Genomic DNA, 19463 nt, shown 5'->3' on the forward strand with positions numbered 1-19463 from the left:
AATCCACAATTTCTTTACAAAAATACAACACAAGTCTAGACATTTTTCTCGTTTTAACTATTTCATCTCAGGTCACTCCCCACGAAGTAAGCTTCTCTCTCTCCTCCTCCCCACCCTCCCGAACCCTCACACTCCAACCAACACCTCACAATTTTCACTCATAACCCCCAATTTTTCTCGTTTTAACTATTTCATCAGAAAGTCACCACAACACTTATAACCACTTTTCGATAAATTCACTAGTCACAATTTTACATATTACGAAGTTAACACGCACACACACCTCACTTTACTTTGAACACCTTCAAAACACTCTCATAAATCATTTGAATACTCACAAAAATACCTTTGAACATTTCCAAACAACACTGAAACACTTCCAAAATATCATTTTGAATACTCCCAAATAAGATTTGACATCTCTAATTTATCTGCACTTACACATTTCATTAAATTACAACTCATCCCCCCAAACTCCTCCCTCAGTCTCCAGACTTCACAACATTATCACAAAAACTAACTCAAACACTTTACTTTGAACATCACCAAAAAACACCATCAATTACCTTTAAATACTCCAAAAACATCATTTGAACACCCCCAAATCACCTCTGAATACTCCCAGAACACCTTCATAAGTACTCTTGCACATCATTTGAACACCTTCAAAAACACCTTTGAATAACCTCAAAACACCATTTGAGTACTCCCAAATACACCACTGAATACTACTAAAACACCACTGAATACACTCAAATCACCACCAAAATCACCATAAACTAAGATCAACGCCCACAATCCACAACACCCACATCCCACAACACCCACATCCCACAACACCCACATCCCACATTATTTTTCTCGTTTTAACTAATTTCATCAGAAAAAAGTCACAACAACAACCCACAACTTATAACCACTTTTCAGCATCTCTAGTTCGACAAACAACACCCACAACCCACAACACCCCACAACCCACATTTTTTTTTCTCGTTTTAACTAATTTTCATCAGAAAAAGTCACAAAAACACCCCACTTATATTATCTTTTTTTTTGGTATCTCTAGTTCGACTACATTACCCACAACCCTCATCAATTACCAATTTATTCACATTTTTTCCCCTTCTTTTTACTGAATCTTAAATGTAATACACATTCCTCTTTACATAACTAAAATTCTAATAAAATCCTCTCCATACCCATGTCCTTGTATCCACATAAATTGATATTATACTCGTATCAACTAATCTCACTATCCAACTATTGCGACATGTTTCAACACCCTCCATTCTTTTCCAATATATCATAACTTTTCAATTCTATAATTTCTTTTTAAAATATTCACATATTACCTTTATTTTCAGTAAAATCTCCCCATATTTCATTAAATTTCTAATACAACCCTCCCCATACCCCTCTCCATCTCACCCACATTTCTTCACATCCACTCACCCATCTCCCAACACACCTCTTCTGAACACACACACACAAAAATCACATTTTCACATCCACAAATGCATCTCATCACCCATCTCAAATTCCACTAAAATCACCGTAACAAAGATATTCACAAAAACTCTATGACCACCTAACACACACACACACACACACACACACACACACACACACACACACCTAGTAGCGATCAGTGAAGAGGCGGGGCCAGGAGCTCGGACTCGACCCCCGCAACCTCAACTAGGTGAGTACAACTAGGTGAGTACACACACACACACAAATACACCTAACCTAACCTAACCTAACCTAACCTATCCTAACCTAACCTAACCTAACCTAACCTAACCTAACCTAACCTAACTTAACCTATCCTAACCTAACCTAGCCTAACCTAACCTAACCTAGCCTAACCTAACCTAACCTAACCTAACCTAACCGAATCTAACCGAACCTAACCGAACCTAACCTAACCTAACCTAACCTAACCTAACCTAACCTAACCTAACCTAGCCTAACCTAACCTAACCTAACCTAACCTAACCTAACCTAACCTAACTTAACCTAACCTAACCTAACCTATCTTAACCTAACCTAACCTAACCTAACCTAACCAAACCGAACCGAACCGAACCTAAGCTAACCTAACCTAACCTAACCTAACCTAACCTAACCTTACCTAACCTATCCTAACCTAACCTAACCTAACCTAACCTAACCTAACCTAACTTAACCTAACCTATCCTAACCTAACCTACCCTAACCTAACCTAACCTAACCTAACCGAACCTAACCGAACCTAACCGAACCTAACCTAACCTAACCTAACCTAACCTAACCTAACCTAACCGAACCTAACCTAGCCTAACCTAACCTAACCTAACCTAACCTAACCTAACTTAACCTAACCTATCTTAACCTAACCTAACCTAACCTAACCTAACCTAACCTAACCAAACCGAAACGAAACGAACCTAAGCTAACCTAACCTAACCTAACCTAACCTAACCTTACCTAACCTAACCTATCCTAACGTAACCTAACCTAACCTAACCTAACCTAACCTAACCTAACTTAACCTAACCTATCCTAACCTAACCTAGCCTAACCTAACCTAACCTAACCGAACCTATCCTAACCTAGCCTAACCTAACCTAACCTAACCTAACCTAACCGAACCTATCCTAACCCAACCTAACCTAACCTAACCTAACAGAACCTAACCTAACCTAACCTAACCTAACCTAACCTAACCTAACCTAACCTAACCTAACTTATCCTAACCTAACCTAACCTAACCTAACCTAACTTATCCTAACCTAACCTAACCTAACTTAACCTAACCTAACCTAACCTAACCTTACCTAACCTAACCTAACTTATCCTAACCTAACCTAACCTAACCTAACCTAACCTAACCTAACCTAACCTAACTCAAATACACTAAAATCACTGTAACCATGATATTCACACAAACTCTATGACCACCTAACACACACACACACACACACACACACACACACACACACACACACACACACACAGAACTGCAGGAGGCCAAGAGAGGAATATGAAGAGAGCAACAGAGCAATGGTGGACACACTTGCTGAGGTGGCAAGAAGAGCTCACTCCAGCAGAGCAAAGTTGCTGGTTATGGGGGATTTCAACCACAGGGAGATTGACTGGGAAAACCTGGAGCCACATGGGGGTCCCGAAACATGGAGAGCCATTATGTTGGACGTGGTGCTGGAAAACCTCATGCACCAACATGTTAAGGACACTACCAGAGTGAGAGGGGAGGATGAACCAGCAAGATTGGACCTTGTGTTCACCCTAAGCAGCTCAGATATTGAGGACATCAAGTATGAGAGTCCCCTAGGAGCTAGCGACCACGTGGTTCTGTGCTTTGAATACATAGTAGAGCTGCAAGTGGAGAGAATAACAGGAGTTGAATGGGAAAAGCCTGACTATAAAAGAGGGGACTACATAGGGTTGAAGAACTTCCTGCGGGAGGTCCAGTGGGACAGAGAACTGGCAGGAAAGCCAGTAAATGAAATGATGGAATATGTAACAACAAAATGCAAGGAGGCAGTGGAAAGGTTTATTCCCAAGGGCAACAGTAACAACGGGAAGACCAGAACGAGTCCCTGGTTTACCCGACGTTGTAAGGAGGCAAAAACAAAATGCAATAGAGAATGGAAAAAGTACAGAAGGCAGAGAACACACGAAAATAGGGAGATCAGTCGCAGAGCCAGGAATGAGTACGCACAGGTAAGGAGGGAGGCCCAGCGACAGAATGAAAATGACATAGCATCGAGAATCAAGACTGACCCGAAACTGTTGTATAGCCACATCAGGAGGAAGACAACAGTCAAAGACCAGGTGATCAGATTAAGGACAGAAGGTGGAGAACTCACAAGAAATAATCAGGAGGTATGTGAGGAGCTGAACAGGAGATTTAAGGAAGTTTTTACAGTAGAGACAGGAAGGGCTGTGGGAAGACAGCACAGAAGGGAACATCAAGAGGGAATATACCAACAAGTGTTGGATGACATACGAACTGAGGAGGAGGTGAAGAAGCTCTTAAGTGACCTTGACACCTCAAAGGCGATGGGACCGGACAACATCTCCCCATGGGTCCTTAGAGAAGGAGCAGAGATGCTGTGCGTGCCTCTAACCACAATCTTCAACACATCCCTTGAAACTGGGCAACTACCTGAGAAATGGAAGACAGCTAATGTAGTCCCCATATTTAAGAAAGGAAACAGAAACGAGGCACTAAACTACAGACCTGTGTCTCTGACATGTATTGTGTGCAAAGTCATGGAGAAGATTATCAGGAGGAGAGTGGTCAAACACCTGGAAAGGAACAAGATTATAAATGAAAACCAGCATGGGTTCATGGAAGGCAAATCTTGTATCACAAACCTCCTGGAGTTTTATGACAAGGTAACAGAAGTAAGACACGAGAGAGAGGGGTGGGTAGATTGCGTTTTCCTAGACTGCAGGAAGGCCTTTGACACAGTTCCCCACAAGAGATTAGTGCAGAAGGTGGAGGATCAGGCGCACGTAAAAGGGAGGGCACTGCAATGGATAAGGGAATACCTGACAGGGAGGCAGCAACGAATCATGGTACGTGAAGAGGTATCACAGTGGGTGCCTGTTACGAGCGGGGTCCCACAGGGGTCAGTTCTAGGACCAGTGCTATTTTTGATATATGTGAACGACATGATGGAAGGAATAGACTCTGAAGTGTCCCTGTTCGCAGATGACGTGAAGTTGATGAGAAGAATTAAATTGGACGAGGATGAGGCAGGGCTGCGAAGAGACCTGGACAGGCTGGACATGTGGTCCAGCAACTGGCTTCGCGAATTCAATCCAGCCAAATGCAAAGTCATGAAGATTGGGGAGGGGCAAAGAAGACCGCAGACAGAGTATAGGCTAGGTGGGCAAAGACTACAGACCTCACTCAGGGAGAAAGACCTTGGGGTGACCATAACACCGAGCACATCACCGGAGGCACACATCAACCAAATAACCGCTGCAGAATACGGGCGCCTGGCAAACCTGAGAATAGCGTTCCGATACCTTAATAAGGAATCGTTCAAGACACTGTACACTGTGTATGTTAGGCCCATACTGGAGTATGCAGCACCAGTCTGGAACCCACACCTGGTCAAGCACGTCAAGAAGTTAGAGAAAGTACAAAGGTTTGCAACAAGGCTAGTCCCAGAGCTCAAGGGAATGTCGAACGAGGAAAGGTTAAGGGAAATCGGACTGACGACATTGGAGGACAGAAGGGTCAGGGGAGACATGATAACGACATACAAGATACTGCGGGGAATAGACAAGGTGGACAGAGATAGGATGTTCCAGAGAGGGGACACTGGGACAAGGGGTCACAACTGGAAGCTGAAGACTCAGACGAGTCACAGGGACGTTAGGAAGTATTTCTTCAGTCATAGAGTTGTCAGCAAGTGGAATAGCCTAGCAAGTGAAGTAGTGGAGGCAGGAACCATACATAGTTTTAAGAAGAGGTATGACAAAGCTCAGGAAGCAGAGAGAGAGAGGATCCAGTAGCGATCAGTGAAGAGGCGGGGCCAGGAGCTGAGTCTCGACCCCTGCAACCACAATTAGGTGAGTACAATTAGGTGAGTACACACACAAACACACACCCCTCACTTTACTTTGAACACCTTCAAAACACTCTCATACATCATTTGAGACCACATTTTCTCAATATCTCTCATCCACAACCTTTATCATCTCACTACAGAACAACCCCAAGATTACTTCGAACACTCATAAATCATTTGAATACTCACATAAACACCTTTGAACATTTCCAAACAACACTGAAGCACTTCCAAAATATCATTTTGATTACTCCGAAGTAAGATTTATCATCTCTAATTTATCTACACTTACACATTTCATTAACTGAAATTACAACGCATCCACCATACTACTCCCTCAGTCTCCAGACTTTACAACATTATCACAAAAACTAACTCAGGCACTTATGACATGAGACATTACCATATCTAACACACTGACTAACTTTGAACCAACTCTGAACACCACTGATCTTCTTCAAAAAATACTCTGCACATCATTTGAACACCATCAAAAAACACCATCAAACACCTCCGATTACTCCCAAAACACTACTGATTACTACCAAATCACCACTGAATACTACCAAATCACCGTCAAAATCACCAGAAACTAAGTTTAACATCACCATCCAACATCCTTTTTATAGAAATCCCCTCAAATCACTATAACCAAGAACTCCCTCCCCATTTGGCGCATAGAAAAAAGCATGAACACAAACCTAATACGCAAACACTTAGTACATGATCACCATCAACTGAAAACATATCTTGTACACACACATAATCTAAGACAACCACCAACTACAATCACCCATGTTCACTTACCTCAAAAATCACTAATATCACAGAAAACACTCATTTTTATAAACATTTCACTCAAAAAAATCATATTTGACAATATCTAAGCGCACTCACCTCACTACCACCAACACACGATGTCACACCTCACAGGACCGACGAGCTCACCTCCAGTGACGTCACACTCCCATTGTGTTACTTGCTGGTTGGTAACATCACACCCAACCCACCTTGTTTTAACCTGTTGTACCCTACATTATCTAAGAACACTATATCCAAGACGATTACAAGATTTTATAACCCCACCACCAAGATCACAGAAAACACACATTTTTTATAATTATTCACACAAAAATCACGATCACCAAATCTATATCATGTTTACCGTCATCTATTAACACTCATCACCAAGATCACCAAAAATCTAAGATCATGCATCTCAAAACTACTATGATCACTGAAAACACTTATTTTTTAAACATTCGCACAAAAATAAGACATACACAAAAATACCACAACACTTCCACCAACATCTATAACATAACATGAGCACTATAACATATCACTATCACAAAAAAAAAAATAATACACAGACGCCCACATCTTATACATTTCAATCACAAATTTAAGACATGAGACATACACACCAAATCTAATACATTCACCTCCAACTAAGACATACACATCTTAACTAAGACATACACAAAAACCTATACTTGACATATTACGGTATGTATATTCATACCGCATTTTATGTTGCATATCACATTTCCTCATCCACATCATCCCTAAAACATCCTTCCTTATTCATTCCGTATATCTCCTAGAGTTGTTTTAACCCCCGACGGCCCATCATGACATTAGGAGCCAGAGTGTAGTAGGTGGTGTTGGAGTGGTGATGGTTGCTCTGGCTCCTACGTCATGATGGGCCGTCGGGGGTTAAAACAACTCTAGGAGATATACGGAATGAATAAGGAAGGTTGTTTTAGGGATGATGTGGATGAGGAAATGTGATATGCAACATAAAATGCGGTATGAATATACATACCGCAATATGTCAAGTATAGGCTTTTGTGTATGTCTTAGTTAAGATGTGTATGTCTTAGTTGGAGGTGAATGTCTTAGATTTGGTGTGTATGTCTCATGTCTTAAATTTGTGATTGAAATGTATAAGATGTGGGCGTCTGTGTATTATTTTTTTTTGTGATAGTGATATGTTATAGTGCTCATGTTATGTTATAGATGTTGGTGGAAGTGTTGTGGTATTTTTGTGTATGTCTTATTTTTGTGCGAATGTTTAAAAAAATAAGTGTTTTCAGTGATCATAGTAGTTTTGAGATGCATGATCTTAGATTTTTGGTGATCTTGGTGATGAGTGTTGATAGATGACGGTAAACATGATATGGAATTGGTGATCGTGATTTTTGTGTGAATAATTATAAAATATGTGTGTTTTCTGTGATCTTGGTGGTGGGGTCATAAAATCTGGTAATCGTCTTGGATATAGTGTTCTTAGATAATGTAGGGTACAACAGGTTGAAACAAGGTGGGTTGGGTGTGATGTTACCAACCACCAAGTAACACAATGGGAGTGTGACGTCACTGGAGGTGAGCTCGTCGGTCCTGTGAGGTGTGACATCGTGTGTTGGTGGTAGTGAGGTGAGTAAAAATAAGTGTTTTCAGTGATCATAGTAGTTTTGAGATGCATGATCTTAGATTTTTGGTGATCTTGGTGATGAGTGTTGATAGATGACGGTAAACATGATATGGAATTGGTGATCGTGATTTTTGTGTGAATAATTAAAAAAAATGTGTGTTTTCTGTGATCTTGGTGGTGGGGTCATAAAATCTGGTAATCGTCTTGGATATAGTGTTCTTAGATAATGTAGGGTACAACAGGTTGAAACAAGGTGGGTTGGGTGTGATGTTACCAACCAGCAAGTAACACAATGGGAGTGTGACGTCACTGGAGGTGAGCTCGTCGGTCCTGTGAGGTGTGACATCGTGTGTTGGTGGTAGTGAGGTGAGTGCGCTTAGATATTGTCAAATATGATTTTTTTGAGTGAAATGTTTATAAAAATGAGTGTTTTCTGTGATATTAGTGATTTTTGAGGTAAGTGAACATGGGTGATTGTAGTTGGTGGTTGTCTTAGATTATGTGTGTGTACAAGATATGTTTTCAGTTGATGGTGATCATGTACTAAGTGTTTGCGTATTAGGTTTGTGTTCATGCTTTTTTTTATGCGCCAAATGGGGAGGGAGTTCTTGGTTATAGTGATTTGAGGGGATTTCTATAAAAAGGATGTTGGATGGTGATGTTAAACTTAGTTTCTGGTGATTTTGACGGTGATTTGGTAGTATTCAGTGGTGATTTGGTAGTAATCAGTAGTGTTTTGGGAGTATTCGGAGGTGTTTGATGGTGTTTTTTGAAGGTGTTCAAATGATGTGCAGAGTATTTTTTGAAGAAGATCAGTGGTGTTCAGAGTTGGTTCAAAGTTAGTAAGTGTGTTAGATATGGTAATGTCTCATGTCATAAGTGTCTGAGTTAGTTTTTGTGTTAATGTTGTAAAGTCTGGAGACTGAGGGAGTAGTATGGTGGATGTGTTGTAATTTCAGTTAATGAAATGTGTAAGTGTAGATAAATTAGAGATGATAAATCTTATTTGGGAGTAATCAAAATGATATTTTGGAAGTGCTTCAGTGTTGTTTGGAAATGTTCAAAGGTGTTTATGTGAGTATTCAAATGATTTATGAGAGTGTTCGAAGTAATCTTGGGGTTGTTCTGTAGTGAGATGATAAAGGTTGTGGATGAGAGATACTGAGAAAAGGTGGTCTCAAATGATGTATGAGAGTGTTTTGAAGGTGATCAAAGTAAAGTGAGGTGTGTGTGTGTGTGTGTGTGTGTGTGTGTGTGTGTGTGTGTGTGTGTGTGTGTGTGTGTGTGTGTGTGTGTGTGTGTGTGTGTGTGTGTGTGTGTGTGTGTGTGTGTGTGTGTGTGTGTGTGTGTATGTGTGTGAGTGTGTGTGTGTGTTAGGTGGTCATAGAGTTTGTGTGAATATCATGGTTACAGTGATTTTAGTGTATTTGAGTTAGGATAGGTTAGGTTAGGTTAGGTTAGGTTAGGTTAGGTTAGGTTAGGATAAGTTAGGTTAGGTTAGGTAAGGTTAGGTTAGGTTAGGTTAAGTTAGGTTAGGTTAGGATAAGTTAGGTTAGGTTAGGTTAGGTTAGGTTAGGTTAGGATAAGTTAGGTTAGGTTAGGTTAGGTTAGGTTAGGTTCTGTTAGGTTAGGTTAGGTTAGGTTAGGTTAGGTTAGGTTAGGTTAGGATAGGTTCGGTTAGGTTAATTTAGGTTAGGTTAGGTTTGGTAAGGTTAGGTTAGGTAAGGTTAGGTTAAGTTAGGTTAGGTTAGGTTAGGATAAGTTAGGTTAGGTTAGGTTAGGTTAGGTTAGGTTAGGTTCTGTTAGGTTAGGTTAGGTTATGTTGGGTTAGGATAGGTTCGGTTAGGTTAGGTTACGTTAGGTTAGGCTAGGTTAGGAAAGGTTAGGTTAGGTTAAGTTCGGTTAGGTTAGGTTAGGTTAGGTTAGGTTAGGCTAGGTTAGGTTAGGATAGGTTAGGTTAAGTTAGGTTAGGTTAGGTTAGGTTAGGTTAGGTTAGGTTAGGATAGGTTAGGTTAGGTTAGGTTAGGTTAGGTTAGGTTAGGTTAGCTTAGGTTCGGTTCGGTTCGGTTTGGTTAGGTTAGGTTAGGTTAGGTTAGGTTAGGTTAGGTTAGGTTAGGTTAGGCTAGGTTAGGTTAGGTTAGGTTAGGTTAGGTTAGGCTAGGTTAGGTTAGGTTAGGTTAGGTTAGGTTCTGTTAGGTTCTGTTAGGTTCGGTTAGGTTCGGTTAGGTTAGGTTAGGTTAGGTTAGGTTAGGTTAGGTTAGGTTAGGTTAGGTTTAGTTTAGGTTAGGTTAGGTTAGGTTAGGTTAGGTTAGGTTAGGTTAGGATAGGTTAGGTTAGGTTAGGTTAGGTTAGGTTAGGTTAGGTTAGGTTAGGTTAGGTTCGGTTAGGTTAGGTTAGGTTAGGTTAGGTTAGGTGTGTGTGTGTGAGTGTGTGTGTGTGTGTGTGTTAGGTGGTCATAGAGTTTTTGTGAATATCTTGGTTACGGTGATTTTAGTGGAATTTGAGATGGGTGATGAGATGCATTTGTGGATGTGAAAATGAGATTTTTGTGTGTGTGCGTGTGTTCGGAAGAGGTGTGTTGGGAGATGGGTGAGTGGATGTGAAGAAATGCGGGTGAGATGGAGAGGGGTATTGGGAGGGTTGTATTAGAAATTTAATGAAATATGGGGAGTTTTTACTGAAAATAAAGGTAATGTGTGGATATTTTAAAGAGAAATTATAGAACTGAAAAGTTATGATATATTGGAAAAGAATGGAGGGTGTTGAAACATGTCGTAATAGTTGGACAGTGAGATTAGTTGATACGAGTATAATATCAATTTATGTGGATACAAGGACATGGGTATGGAGAGGATTTTATTAGAATTTTAGTAATGTAAAGAGGAATGTGTATTACATTTAAGATTCAGTAAAAAGAAGGGGAAAAAAAATGTGTATAAATTGGAAATTGATGAGGGTTGTGGGTAATGTAGTCGAACTAGAGATACCAAAAAAAAAAAAAGATGATATAAGTGGGGTGTTTTTGTGACTTTTTCTGATGAAAATTAGTTAAAAATTAGAAAAAAATTGTGGGTTGTGGGGTGTTGTGGGTTGTGGGTGTTGTTTGTCGAACTAGAGATGCTAAAAAGTGGTTATAAGTTGTGGGTTGTTGTTGTGACTTTTTTCTGATGAAATTAGTTAAAACGAGAAAAATAATGTGGGATGTGGGTGTTGTGGGATGTGGGTGTTGTGGATTGCGGGCGTTGATCTTAGTTTATGGTGATTTTGGTGGTGATTTGAGTGTATTCAGTGGTGTTTTAGTAGTATTCAGTGGTGTATTTGGGAGTACTCAAATGGTGTTTTGAGGTTATTCAAAGGTGTTTTTGAAGGTGTTCAAATGATGTGCAAGAGTACTTATGAAGGTGTTCTGGGAGTATTCAGAGGTGATTTGGGGGTGTTCAAATGATGTTTTTGGAGTATTTAAAGGTAATTGATGGTGTTTTCTGGTGATGTTCAAAGTAAAGTGTTTGAGTTAGTTTTTGTGATAATGTTGTGAAGTCTGGAGACTGAGGGAGGAGTTTGGGGGGATGAGTTGTAATTTAATGAAATGTGTAAGTGCAGATAAATTAGAGATGTCAAATCTTATTTGGGAGTATTCAAAATGATATTTTGGAAGTGTTTCAGTGTTGTTTGGAAATGTTCAAAGGTATTTTTGTGAGTATTCAAATGATTTATGAGAGTGTTTTGAAGGTGTTCAAAGTAAAGTGAGGTGTGTGTGCGTATTAACTTCGTAATATGTAAAATTGTGACTAGTGAATTTATCGAAAAGTGGTTATAAGTGTTGTGGTGACTTTCTGATGAAATAGTTAAAACGAGAAAAATTGGGGGTTATGAGTGAAAATTGTGAGGTGTTGGTTGGAGTGTGAGGGTTCGGGAGGGTGGGGAAGAGGAGAGAGAGAAGGTTACTTCGTGGGGAGTGACCTGAGATGAAATAGTTAAAACGAGAAAAATGTCTAGACTTGTGTTGTATTTTTGTAAAGAAATTGTGAATTGTTGTGGGTATTAACGAAAAAAATGTGAAATTATTTGGATTATCCTGGGTTAAGAGTGAAAATGTTTTCCCTATGTTGTATATGAAATGTGTAGGGGGGGGGGAAGTCGACAAGATTCAGCCTGTGTGTGTGGGGTCATCGCGTGACGTCACTGACATAGGGGGAAGTCGACAAGATTCAGCCTGTGTGTGTGGGGTCATCACGTGACGTCACTGACATAGGGGGAGGTCGACAAGATTCAGCCTGTGTGTGCGACCATCACGTGACGTCACTGACATAGGGGGAAGTCGACAAGATTCAGCTTGTATGTGTGAGGTCATCATGTGACGTCACTGACCGCCGAGTAAACACACTTTTTAGTTCATTTAACTTAATGAGAGGAATACTGACGTCACACTTGTTTAGACCTGTAGTAAGAGAGAGTACCATGCCCCATAGGAGGAGTTCATTTGAATGCTTACCCCCAGAGGGGGGGAATCCAAAAACTTGATCCGAGGAATTGGAGTCTTTGTATTATCGAGAAAACCTTGATCCGAGGAGATGGAGTCTTTGATTTCGAGAAAAACTTTGATCCAAGGAGATGGAGTCTTTGATTTCGAGAAAAATTTGATCCGAGGAATTGGAGTCTTTGTATTATCGAGAAAACTTGATCCAAGGAGATCATAAGAATTTCGAAACCCCATAGGGGGGAATCCAAAAGCTTGATCCGAGGAATTGGAGTCTTTGTATTATCGAGAAAAAAAAATTTGGGGTGGGGGGTGAAAGTGGGAGGGGGGAACCTCAAAAATTTGACCCGAGGAGAGCACAATTAAAAAAAAATTGAAAAAAATCGGAAAAAAATTCGGGGCGCGGGGGCGATCCGGACGACGCTGCAGAAGGCGTAGGCGCGAAGGGCGGGCGCGAAGGGCGGGCGCGACAGGGCGGGCGCGACAGGGCGTGACGGGGTGCGGCGGGGCGCGAGGGTGCAGTGGGGCGTGGGGGGCGCGGGTGGGGGGGCGCGGTTGGGGGGGGCGCGGGTGTGGGTGGGGGCGCGGGTGGGGGTCGTGGGCGGGGGTCGTGGGCGGGGGTCGTGGGCGGTGGTCGTGGGCGGGGATCGTGGGCGGGGGTCGTGGGTGGGGTCAAGGTCATTAGCACATAGGTGTGAAAAAAGGTCATTAGCACATAGGTGTGAAAAAGGGAGCCACTCAGGAAAAGGAGCCACTCTGTAGAAGGCCTTTCAGGAGGAAGCCACTGAGAGGAGGAGCCATACTGTAGAAATCATCACTACTTATATATATATATATATACATACACACACATACAGTACTAACACGTTATTTACCTTCATTTGTTCCCTATTGGAATATATAAATTACACGTTTTCATAACAGTTTGTACTGAAGATGTTTACATTGCAATATATATTGCTCATGTTTACATGGCAATATAAAATTGACAACTTACATATCTTCAGAGATCGAGATCTTTTCCTGCTAGACTCAAGTACCTGTTTTCTGATGGGTATCTAGGCGCAGTAACTGTAAGGAAACAGATGCTATGTTTGCACTCACTCGAGGTTCAAACTGGGGACCTTCAATAGTTAGCCCAAGTTACCTTTACTTAATCGAGTCTTAATGCGCGATAAAATTCAACGAAATATGTACATATTTAATAATAACAGTAAATTGCATTAAAATGAATAAACAAATATAGCATACATGGTCACAAACCTGAGTGACAGTAGTTGCAGAGAACAATGATGTGTCATAAACCCACTGTGAGCAAGATGTAGTTGTGTTAGAAAATACATCTGGCTGACATTGGTCAGTAATGTTGTTCTTAATTGTCCAGACATGACACTGGTCACCATCTGGGATGGCCCACTCTGTGAAGATCTCCATGTAATTGGTACTGTTGTCATCACAATTTGGCACCGCACATCTGGGCAAAGAAAATCATTTATAAATTTAATGTTACCCAAATAAGTACCTGTGTACTTCTGAATAAATTTAATATTCACTATCTCCTGAAATAAGATCTGCAAAATTGTTGAAAGTAAAGTTTGTTAAAGCGTCATGCGTCCTCGCTCACCATGAGGCGGGCCAAAACAGCATGGGTTCGACTCCTTAGCTAGTGCAATGTTGTTACTGATCAATACCACTCCGTTCGTGGTAACAGTAATATAAATATGTAATAAAATATTCCTATTGGTAAAAAAAAATATATTAAAAGATAGAGTGGTAGGGGAGGTGGAATATTCAAACGGCTTCAGGAAGAAATCCAAATATTCTTCCTTGAAGCCTTTTTATCCACTACTCCGAGGCTATGGGTCTCTTCTGTATAGCAGTTAGGGAAATCACAGTCAGACTGACCAGCGAGCTAAACATCTGGTTCCTAGATGATGGCACACTAGCAGGTACAAAGGAGTCCCTCCTACATGACCTTACACAGGTAATGACACTGGGACAGGAAATGGGTCTCATCCTGAATCCATCCAAATGTGAAATCATCTCAGTCAGTCAACAAGTGATAAACGCAGTGAGATCAAAACTACCAGGAGCAGCAGTCATTGCCCCCACAAATAGTGTCTTGCTAGGAGCACCTCTGGGAAGCAATGCCATTGTCACAATTCTCAGGAAGAAATTGGAAGAGTTAAGGAGAATGGAACAACGAATAGGCAATCTGGACACCCACGATGCCTTGTACCTTCTCACAAAGTGCTTGAGTCTGCCCAGGTTGACATATTTCCTAAGATGTGCACCTTCATATGATAACCCTATACTGCACGAATATGACAGTATTCTGAGGCAGATTTTTACGAAAGTACTTAACCTTACTCTAGAAGACGGGCAGTGGAACCAAGCTACACTTCCAGTCAGACTAGGAGGCATTGGTGTCCGCAAGTCATCACAGATTGCGTTACCTGCTTTTCTGTCCTCGTGTATTGCATCCAGAGAGCTTGTAGCAGCGATTCTCCCTGAACATCTTAGGGACAAGATTGGAGCCCAGGATCAAAAATTCATTGACGGAGCAATGATCTGGGATAATCTAACGGGCTCAGAAACCATACCTGCTCCCCACAACAACTACAAACAATCGCACCGGGATGGTCCAATAGTGGAAAATATAGCCTCAACGATGCTTCAGAGTGTGTCAGGGAAGGATAGAGCCCGCCTGCTGGCAGTGAGAGCCCCTCATGCTGGGGACTTTCTGTTGGCTGTTCCCAACTCCAGCCTTGGCACACGCCTCGACCCACAGACCATCCGCATCGGTGTTGCCCTTCGACTTGCCGCCCCTATTCTCGCCGAACACAGGTGTATTTGTGGCAGTGAAGCAGCAGACCGATTCGGGTACCATGGTCTTGTGTGCCGTAAATCCAAGGGAAAGATTGCAAGACATGAGGAGGTTAATAACATTATCAAGAGGAGCCTCACAACAGCTGGATGCCCAGCAATAAGGGAGCCACCCCAACTATGCAGATCTGATGGCAGCTAGAAGCGTCCAGATGGTATCACCCTTCAAGCCTGGACAGATGGGAAGCAGGTGGTGTGGGACTATACATGTGCATCTACCTTGGCTGATACCTATCTCCAATACACCAGGGAGGAAGGAGGGGCAGCTGCCAGCTTTAGGGAGTCCCAAAAGTCTAGAAAATATGGAGAACTTGCCCATCATTATATGTTTGTTCCCATAGGCTCAGAGACCCTTGGCTCATGGGGAAAGAGTGCATCTAATTTCCTTAAGGAGCTGGGAAAAAGACTCATCAGGGTAACTAGGGATCCCAGGGCAGCTAGTTTTCTGTTCCAGCGGCTCAGTGCGGCTGTTCAAAGGGGTAATGCATGCTGCATTTTGGGCACACGCCCCAGCTCTGAGGAGCTGGATGAGATTTTCGCCTTATAATCGGTGATACACACGTAACAACATGTACCGAATATGCCACCTTTATATCAATAATGTATCTCTTACATCTTCTGTGCCATATTATGTAATAAAATATTCCTATTGGTAAAAAAAATAGTTTAAAAGATGGGGTGGTAGGGGAAGTGGAATATTCAAATGGCTTCAGGAAGAAATCCAAATATTCTTCCTTGAAGCCTTTTTATCCACTTCTCCGAGGCTATGGGTCCCACAATTTACACCAGAGGTGGACCCCATCCTATATATATATATATATATATATATATATATATATATATATATATATATATATATATATATATATATATATATATATATATATAAATATATATATATATATATATATATATATATATATATATATATATATATATATATATATATATATATACATATATATATATATATATATATATATATATATACATATATATATATATATATATATATATATATATATATATATATACATATATATATATATATATATATATATATATATATATATATATATATATATATATATGTCGTGCCGAATATGTAAAACTGGTCAATTAGCAAGAACTCATTTAAAATTAAGTCCTTTCTGAAATTTTCTCTTATACGTTTAAAGATATATTTTTTTTCATTAATGTTAATGTAAAAATTTTTAATTTTGCACCAAAAGAATCTTAGAAAATGTACCTAACCTTATTATAACAAGAGCAATTTATTTTAGCCTAACCCAACTAAATATATTTTAAATACTTCTAAAATAATTTAGTACTAAACAAACACAATCAAATATATTTTTTTCGCTAGGTTCAGAATGATTTTGCCGAAATTATTGCATACACAAATTTTCACTTGTCCTATGTGGCAAGATGAGCGTTGCTATTTAAGCCAAGATCGCAAGTTCTGCCTATTCGGCACGACATATATATATGTCGTGCCGAATATGTAAAACTGGTCAATTAGCAAGAACTCATTTAAAATTAAGTCCTTTCTAAAATTTTCTCTTATACGTTTAAAGATATATTTTTTTCATTTTTGTTGATGTAAAAATTTATAATTTTGCACCAAAAGGAACTTAGAAAACTTACCTAACCTTATTATAACAAGAGTAATTTATTTTAGCCTAACCCAACTAAATATATTTTAGATTTGTTTACAGTAATTTAATACTAAACAAACACAGTGAAATATATTTTTTTCGTTAGGTTCAGAATGATTTTGGCGAAATTATTGCATACACAAATTTTCACTTGTCCTATATGGCAAGATGAACGTTGCTATTTAAGCCAAGATCGCAAGTTCTGCCTATTCGGCACGACATATATATATACATATATATATACATATATATATATATATATATATATATATATGTATATATATATAAATATATATATATATATAAATATACAATTTACACCAGAGGTGGACCCCATCCTATAAATATATATATATATAAATATATATATAAATATATATATATATAAATATATATATAAATATATATATATATAAATATATATATATATAAATATATATATATATAAATATATATATAAATATATATATATATATATGTCGTGCCGAATATGTAAAACTGGCCAATTAGCAAGAAGTCATTTAAAATTAAGTCCTTTCTAAAATTTTCTCTTATACGTTTAAAGATATATTTTTTTCATTAATGTTGATGTAAAAATTTTTAATTTTGCACCAAAAGGAACTTAGAAAGCTTACCTAACCTTATTATAACAAGAGCAATTTATTTTAGCCTAACCCAACTAAATATATTTTAGATTTGTTTACGATAATTTAATACTAAACAAGCACAGTGAAATATATTTTTTTTCGATAGGTTTAGAATGATTTTGGCGAAATTATTGCATACACAAATTTTCATTTGTCCTATATGGCAAGATGAGCGTTGCTATTTAAGCCAAGATCGCAAGTTCTGCCTATTCGGCACGACATATATATATATATATATATATATATATATATATATATATATATATATATATATATATATATATATATATATATAAATATATATATATATATATATATATATATATATATATATATATATATATATATATATATATATATGTATATATACATATATATAGGATGGGGTCCACCTCTGGTGCAAATTGTGGGACCCATAGCCTCAGAGAAGTGGATAAAAAGGCTTCAAGGAAGAATATTTGGATTTCTTCCTGAAGCCGTTAGAATATTCCACTTCCCCTACCACCCTATCTTTTAATATATTTTTTTTTTACCAATAGGAATATTTTATTGCATAATATGGTACAGAAGATTTAAGAGATACATTGTTGATATAAATGTGGCATATAAGGTACATGTGTATCACCGATTATAAGGCGAAAATCTCATCCAGCTCCTCAGAGCTGGGGTGTGTGCCCAAAATACAGCAGGCATTACCCCTTTGAACAGCCGCACTGAGCCGCTGGAACAGAAAACTAGCTGCCCTGGGATCCCTAGTTACCCTGATGAGTCTTTTTCCCAGCTCCTTAAGGAAATTTGATGCACTCTTTCCCCATGAGCCAAGGATCTCTGAGCCTATGGGAACAAACATATAATGATGGGCAAGTTCTTCATATTTTCTAGACTTTTGGGACTCCCTGAAGCTGGCAGCTGCCCCTCCTTCCTCCCTGGTGTATTGGAGATAGGTATCAGCCAAGGTAGATGCACATGTATAGTCCCACACCACCTGCTTCCCATCTGTCCAGGCTTGAAGGGTGATACCATCTGGACGCTTCTGGCTACCATCAGATCTGCATAGTTGGGGTGGCTCCCTTACTGCTGGGCATCCAGCTGTTGTGAGGCTCCTCTTGATAATGTTATTAACCTCCTCATGTCTTGCAATCTTTCCCTCGGATTTACGGCATACAAGACCATGGTACCCAAATCGGTCTTCTGCTTCACTGCCACAAATACACTTGTGTTTGGCGAGAATAGGGGGGGGCAAGTCGAAGGGCAACACCGATGCGGATGGTCTGTGGGTCGAGGTGTGTGCCAAGGCTGGAGTTGGGAACAGCCAACAGAAAATCCCCTGCATGAGGGGCTCTCACTGCCAGGAGGCGGGCTCTATCCTTCCCTGACACACTCTGAAACATTGTTGAGGCTATATTTTCCACTATTTTACCATCCCAGTGCGATTGTTTGTAGTTGTTGGGGGGCGCAGGTATGGTTTCAGAGCCCGTTAGATTATCCCAGATCATTGCTCCGTCAATGAATTTTTGGTCCTGGACTCCAATCTTGTCCCTAAGATGTTCAGGGAGAATCGCTGCTACAAGCTCTCTGGATGCAATACACGAGGACAGAAAAGCAGGTAGTGCAATCTGTGATGACTTGCGGATACCAATGCCTCCTAGTCTGACTGGAAGTGTAGCTTGGTTCCACTGCCCGTCTTCTAGAGTAAGGTTAAGTACTTTCGTAAAAATCTGCCTCAGAATACTGTCATATTCGTGCAGTATAGGGTTATCATATGAAGGT

The 19463-nt window shown here is 39.8% G+C and overlaps 1 protein-coding gene across 1 annotated transcript in view; it reads right to left on the reverse strand.

Moving 5' to 3' along the window:
* The window catches only part of LOC128699675 (organic cation transporter protein), a 159965-nt gene that overhangs the window by 112648 nt on the left and 27854 nt on the right, over nucleotides 1–19463 (reverse strand). Inside the window, exon 2 of the mRNA XM_070099430.1 lies at nucleotides 13766–13976. Coding sequence (XP_069955531.1) covers nucleotides 13766–13976 — 211 coding nt within the window. The remainder of the gene's footprint in view (nucleotides 1–13765; nucleotides 13977–19463) is intronic.

The sequence above is a fragment of the Cherax quadricarinatus genome, chromosome 67 (assembly GCF_038502225.1).
Source record: "Cherax quadricarinatus isolate ZL_2023a chromosome 67, ASM3850222v1, whole genome shotgun sequence".
Classification (NCBI taxonomy): Eukaryota; Metazoa; Arthropoda; class Malacostraca; order Decapoda; family Parastacidae; genus Cherax; species Cherax quadricarinatus.